Source organism: Carassius gibelio, chromosome B3 (genome assembly GCF_023724105.1).
Source record: "Carassius gibelio isolate Cgi1373 ecotype wild population from Czech Republic chromosome B3, carGib1.2-hapl.c, whole genome shotgun sequence".
NCBI lineage: Eukaryota > Metazoa > Chordata > Actinopteri > Cypriniformes > Cyprinidae > Carassius > Carassius gibelio.
Window position 1 is genome coordinate 24,872,881 of NC_068398.1, and position 6,891 is coordinate 24,879,771.

General features: G+C 34.8%; 1 protein-coding gene across 1 annotated transcript; it reads right to left on the reverse strand.

Annotated features, from left to right (window-relative positions):
- Window positions 1-2,018: 2,018 nt before the first annotated feature.
- Window positions 2,019-5,934, reverse strand: LOC127953718 (calcium-binding protein 5-like). The gene is made up of 7 exons (XM_052552989.1): window positions 5,685-5,934; window positions 4,959-5,029; window positions 4,422-4,452; window positions 3,630-3,773; window positions 3,316-3,425; window positions 3,083-3,230; window positions 2,019-2,414 (listed from the first exon to the last, which is right to left on the reverse strand). The coding sequence occupies exons 2-7, from the start codon at window positions 5,004-5,006 to the stop codon at window positions 2,386-2,388; spliced, it is 510 nt and encodes a 169-aa protein (XP_052408949.1). The 5' UTR covers window positions 5,007-5,029; window positions 5,685-5,934; the 3' UTR covers window positions 2,019-2,385.
- Between the last annotated feature and the right edge of the window lie 957 nt (window positions 5,935-6,891).

A 6,891-nucleotide genomic window follows, 5' to 3' on the forward strand; every position in this document is an offset into this window, starting at 1 on the left:
GCTCGTGCAAATTGTAGCCTCTTTTTCCTATTTGTAGTGGAGATGAGTGGTACCCGGTGGGGTCTCCTGCTGTTGTAGCCCATCCGCCTCAAGGTTGTGTGTGTTGTGGCTTCACAAATGCTTTGCTGCATACCTCGGTTGTAACGAGTGGTTATTTCAGTCAAAGTTGCTCTTCTATCAGATTGAATCAGTCGGCTCATTCTCCTCTGATCTCTAGCATCAACAAGGCATTTTCTCCCACAGGACTGCCACATACTGGATGTTTTTCCCTTTTCACAGCATTCTTTGTAAACCCTAGAAATGGTTGTGTGTGTAAATCCCAGTAACTGAGCAGATTGTGAAATACTCAGACCGGCCCGTCAGGCACCAACAACCATGCCACGCTCAAAATTTCCCATTCTGACATTCAGTTTGGAGTTCAGGAGATTGTCTTGACCAGGACCACACCCCTTAATGCATTGAAGCAACTGCCATGTGATTGATTGATTAGATAATTGCATTAATGAGAAAAAGTGAGTGTGTGTATATATATATATATATATATATATATATATATATATATATATATATATATATATATATATATATATATATAAATGGCTGCCCACTGCTCTGGGTGTGTGTTTACTGCTGTGTGTGTGTTTGCACTTCGGAAGGGATAAATGCAGAGCAAGAATTCTGAGTATGGGTCACGTGAAAGTATGTCACTTTCACTGTAAATTCTCACTTATTTGTATAGCACTTTCAAGATACAAATTGTTGCAAAACAGTTTCACAGAAAATGTAAGTTTCTACATTATATTTAGGACTAGCTTATCAGTGGTTACTGTGTATATGGCATAAATGTACAGAAAAATCATATATATATATATATATATATATATATATATATATATATATATATATATATATATATATATATATATATATATATATATATATATATATATATATATATATATATATATTGAAATTACATTTCATATTATATTGAAAATGTTCATAGCAGCATTACTGGTATAATTTTTCATGTATATCAAGGTCCAGTTCTTGCTATTAACAAAGTATTGAATACTTTTACCTCAAGAAACTAATTTGTTGCTTATTAATAGTAGGGTAGTTGTTAAGTTCATGTACAGAATCTCACAGTACACCCCTCACATTTTTGTAAATATTTTATTATATCTTTTTATGTGACAACACTTAAGAAAGAACACTTTGCTACAATGTAAAGCAGTGATTGTACAGCGTATATAACAAAATTAGCTGTCCCCTTAAAAATAACTTAACAAACAGCCATTAATGTCTAAACCGCTGGCCACAAAAGTGAGTACACCCCAAGTGAAAACGTCCAAATTTGCCCCAAAGTGTCATTATATGTGGCCACCATTATTTTCCAGCACTGCCTTAACCCTCAGTCCTCTTCCACTCCTCCATGACCACCTTGCTCTTCTCCACCTTCCGTTTGAGGATGCCCCACAGATGCTCAATAGGGTTTAGGTCTGGAGAAATGCTTGGCCCGTCCATCAGTTTCTTTAGCAAGGCAGTGTTCATCTTGGAGCTGTGTTTGGGGTCGTTATCATGTTGCAATACTGCCCTGTGGCCCAGTCTCTGAAGGGAGGGGATCTTGCTCTGCTTCAGTACGTGTAGCTCCAGTGCCGGCAGCACTCATGCATATCTGTTTGTATTACTCTTATTTGTAAGTAGCTTTGGTAAAAAGTTTCCGCTAAATTAATTCATGTAAATGTTGATTGATCTTGCATGGGGAAATGACAGATTATTGCTATTTCTTTCATAATATTAACCCATGTAATGTGTTTTCTGTTTAAAATGTCTATATGTGAATATGTACAGGCACACTGCTGCACTACAGCAATTAGAGAGAGCATATGTGGCCCTGTCATCCCCTCATGTTTTTGTCATTTTCACTGATGAGCTTAACTTAAGCCTAGATTATTAAATTACTGCAATATCAGCTCATACACACATAATAATGCTAAATAAATGACAGTCTGAGAGAGTTTTTAAACTTGGTTTTATGCCAAAAGGTCAAGATTGCATGTCCAATGAAAGACACAATCCAATTCTGAACATATATATCAGACATACGTCGAAATATTGTTACATAACACTGAAATATGCCAAAATGATCATTTACACAGTTTAAGGAGGATTCAGTGTTTAAGGTCATGTAACAGTGAAGCTAAACAAAGTGGCACTCAAAGAGTAAGATAAAAATACACAAACAAAATGGTATAAAATAATGTTCCCATATGCAAAGTACTGTCGCCATTGATTTTGTTGGCTGTCTGACTCTGTCTCTGATGCAGATTTTTTCTTCTTTGGAGTGAGTTTTAGGTCTTCTTTAGTGTCTCAGGTGTTTTCTCAATTTTTCGACATCATTTTGACAAACTCTAAATGAGCGAGATAAAAAAAGACCAAAGTTGATATACTGTGAGCTTATGTCTAAATATCCAGTACATCAGATGTGAAGCAACAACAGTGACTGCTTAAAATGCATTATTGATATCTTTGGTTCTCAACCATTTTGCATTGAGAACCATTTTAGATTAAATATTATCAATATTATTCATTTTACAACAGAGACCCAGCCAAAATATTAATCTAGGCAATGGATTCTGATACGTTCAGTCTGGCAGGATGGTGTCTAAAGACCCCTTTCCATGCATTTCCACTTTTGGAAAGGTACTGTAGATCTGTTTGTCTGCTATACTAGAACAGATTGGGAACCAAACAGTTGCTGGTAGCCATTGACTTTCACAGTAGACAGAAAAATGTGAAGTCAATGGCTACCAGCAACTGTTTGGTTCCCAATCTGTTCTAGTATAGCACTACCGCACATCTGTAATACAAACAGATCTACAGTATCTTTCCAAAAGTGGAAATGCATGGAAAGGGGTCTTTAGAAACCATCCTGCCAGACTGAACGTATCAGAATCCATTGCCTACCGGTTACCGGTCGTCTTCTGTGTTCAGCAAATGAAAGACACTCATACAGGTTTGGAACAAAATCAGGCAAAAAGTATGCCATCTACATTATTTGATTAAATATGAAAGTTACCCTCAAAATCAACGGTCCCGTCTCCATTGTTGTCTGCTTCTCGGACCACGGCTTCTATTTCCTTCTTGTTTGGATTTTCTCCAAGCAGTTTTAGCATGGCATGCTTCAGTTCTTCGATGGTGATAGAGCCGTCACCATCCATATCAAACTACAGAAAATGACATTCGAAGATTACAAATTTTTCTATTTGAAAAATATTTTTGAAATCGAAATAAAAAGGAACATTTTCGGACCTCTCTAAATGCATCTTTTAACTCTTTTAGTCCGATCATTCCAGCTGTTTCTGCCAGCAGCTTCGGGGCCATGAGGTCAACAAAATCCTGGAAGTCTACACTTCCTCCAACTGAGAAATAGGCAGATAGAGTATAAAGATTAGGAAAAAAGATCCGCATGATCAATAAGTAAATGAAACCTCCATGGATTAAGAGAATAATCTAGAGTGTTTCAGCCAGAGTGATGAACAGCCATCAGCACATAATACACTGTTATCACAAATCACAAAACAGCTGCTAGCATGTATATGTGAGAGAGACATAAGATGTCTAACGGTTCATGTTGATGTTCTGGCTAAGTTCAATCAGTTCCATCTCAGTGGGCATGTAGCCCATGGTCCTCATCAGGTTTCCCAGATCTTTACAGCTGATCAGACCGTCCTTGTCCTTATCAAACTCAGTGAATGCCTCGCGCAGCTCTGAAACACATACAACAACATTCAATTACCAGCTTACTAACTGTACAAATACACCAAAAATCTGTTTTTTTTTTCATTTGAACCTAAAAATATTTTTTCAGAAACTTTCAAGCGGAAACGTTGATGACATGCACTCAAACAATTTTTTGATTCTTCACTATATCTAGGTCACTAATCAAATAAGTAAGTCTGACTTTGATCATGTGACTTTGTACAGATGGTAGCCTGCAAGATTTGGAAAATTCCAACATCATTCTCAAATCATGCGGCTCGAGTTGATTCGCTGTTGATTCTTCAGTTCAGCTTTTCACTTGAATTCATGGTAATGTCATTTTTGTCAACAGATGTTGCATCAAATTAAAAAAGATGAGAAAATAGCTGCAGTTTCGGTGGGGCACTCGGATTGTTGATTTCAGTTAGTTGCATTGGCAGCTGGCATTGCATCTTATTCTGTAAGGTTAATCTGGTTATATAAATGAACCATAAAAGTGTACATTAATATATACAAAATAAATAATAATTTAATTTACAATAAATGATCAGTTGCTCTGTTAGAAGGAAATATGATATCTGTTTTGATTGTTGATTTTAAAACAGAAATGTCATTTAATTTGTATTTAATTTTTAGGGTAAAGATAAACATCTTACCGTCTATCTCCTCGTCACTGAGTGGACGTGCCTGTAAAAGAGCTACAGTTAGGGTTCCTTGGTATATACGTGCATCAGTTTTTAACATTTTTTTTGTATTGAGTAGAACTGAGCATAACCTTTATATAAAATTTATGTAAGCAACCACTCTATTGTAACTCGCTTACACTTTATTGTAAGCAATCAACTGTTGTTGATATCTTTTAAAATTGTTCTATCAGATAAATATCATTATATTTTCTGCAGTCGCTCATTAATCTCTTATATCCACTAGCATAAAGAGATCATTCTTCTGCTATAGACCAGTTAAGATATTTATAACTCTAGATGAGTATTCGCTGATTGTTTTTGGATGAGTTCAGCAACTGTTTAGTATATATAAATAAAATAAAAAGATGCTTAGATCATTGAGGAACTTCAGGTAAAAATCAACTGTATTAGAACTTGGAATTGTGGTATGTTGTAATGTAGCTGTGTACCAGAGTACAGGACTAAAACAAAATAAATAAAAGACTAGATAAAATCCAATAGACTTACAATGTTTTTAGCTCCTCTCAGGAAAATGCACGCCGGCCCCAGACTCATATCTGACAGCTTTCTGTGTGTCTCTAAAAATGTTCACATATTTAACATACTGTGATGTGTATTGTGTCACAAGTAACATTACTTAAACTAAACTATGCAACTACTGAATAAAACACCAACATTATATATATATATATATATATATATATATATATATATATATATATATATATATATATATATATAGTCATGCTTAAAAAGAATAAATGTAAATATTTTTCGATTAGTTATAAATATTTTAATATACAGTCTGGTTACACTTTACAAAAAGGTCATATTCTTTAACATTAATGTATTAACTAACACGAACAAGCAGTGAGCAATTTAACATTTAATATGTGTCAGTGTTAGTTATTAAAAATACTGTGCTCACAGTTCATGAATTAATGTTAACAAATACAACTTTTGATTTTAAAAATGTATTAGTAAGTGATTAAGTTAAGACGTTAGCATAATAAATGTTGTTTAATGATTGTTAATTTTTTAGTTCATGTTAACAAATGAAACCTTTTTGTAGAGTGTCACTAACAGAATTGATGAATTGAAATTTGTGGTAAGATAATACTACAGCGAGCCTGTGCTTAAATATTTATGCTATAAATGTATACAGCGTTGTGTACGAAGAAGAAACAGTTCAGAGCACAGTAAGTGGAGTATGTAACACAAATATTCCCTCACCTGTTCTCAGCTCCTCTGTCCACAGGCAGGAGTGGAGGAAGGGCAGTCCTCAACCGTTTTATTCTGCTTTATGATGCTTATATCAGCCAACACTTCTTTCCTCCTGTTCTTCGATTCAGAGAAAGAACAACCTTTTCTCTCTGTCAGTCACCAGCTCCTGAATGATTGAACGATACAGAGGGAGGGAGCATGTCAGAGAATAAACGCATGAGTGTGTAAGTGACCGAGGGAGAGCAAGAATGAGAGAGAAATACATCAAATCCAGCTTCTTAAACACAACCAGACAAAACAAGTTTCTGTGCATGGCTGCAAATGGCTGACCTGCTTCTTGTTATTATTCTACTTGGATTTTCCCCTCTGAATTTATTTTTTTAATCTGCATGTTACAGATGCACGATCAAAAAACATCTGCACTAATTTATAATTCAATATAATGAACAAAAATAATTTGCATCGAAGGTCTATATTATTTAAATTTATAATTTTTTTTTCTCAAAAACAACAAAAAAGTTTACCTTAAATGGTCTTCAATGCAGCCGTGTCCTTCTTTTATTGCAGATGTACATGGATGATAATCCACATGTGTATGTGTTTTATATAAGGGCTGAACATAATGTTGTATTACACTGTCATCATGTTAGTCTGTGTCATTATGTTATGCATGCATGCATACATGACTTGTTTGTTACGTAAACTCCTAATGCACAGCATTTTCTTGAATCCTGAAATTTGTCGGCATAAGAGAAGCCCAGTAATCCCAGAGCTCTCTGCGCTCGCTGCCATTACTAGTACTGTCTGTTAAGATTACTGCTCAACAGAAATAGTGGGGGTAGACTGGTCTGATCAGAAAAGAGGATTAGAATAGAGCAATAGAAAAAAGTCAAATGGTCATGTGACAGAATGAGGTACAATGGAAACAAGGAGCAAAAGGAATGATGTTTGGAGAGGAAGTGGAAGAATTATGAATTATGTCATTATAGGTGTCTCTGAAACAGCTTGAAGACCTAGTATACTTAACACACAAAACATGTATTTAAAATGTATTTCAGTATATTTGTTTTCACTTATCTAAAACAATATATATATATATATATATATATATATATGTGTGTGTGTGTGTGTGTGTGTGTGTGTGTGTAATTATGCTGTAATAAGTCAGTAATAAACACACAACATTGAGTAACACATTACATCGTACACAATTTTT

What these genes read in the sequence shown, in the direction of transcription:
- LOC127953718 (XM_052552989.1), bottom strand. Translation starts at nt 5,006, where the DNA reads ATGAGTCTGGGGCCGGCGTGCATTTTCCTGAGAGGAGCTAAAAACATT. An exon ending in CAGTGACGAGGAGATAGACG is followed by an intron (nt 3,774 to 4,421) that starts GTAAGATGTTTA and finishes TATGTGTTTCAG; the next exon opens with AGCTGCGCGAGGCATTCACT. An exon ending in CGGGACCGTTGATTTTGAGG is followed by an intron (nt 2,415 to 3,082) that starts GTAACTTTCATA and finishes TCGCTCATTTAG; the next exon opens with AGTTTGTCAAAATGATGTCG.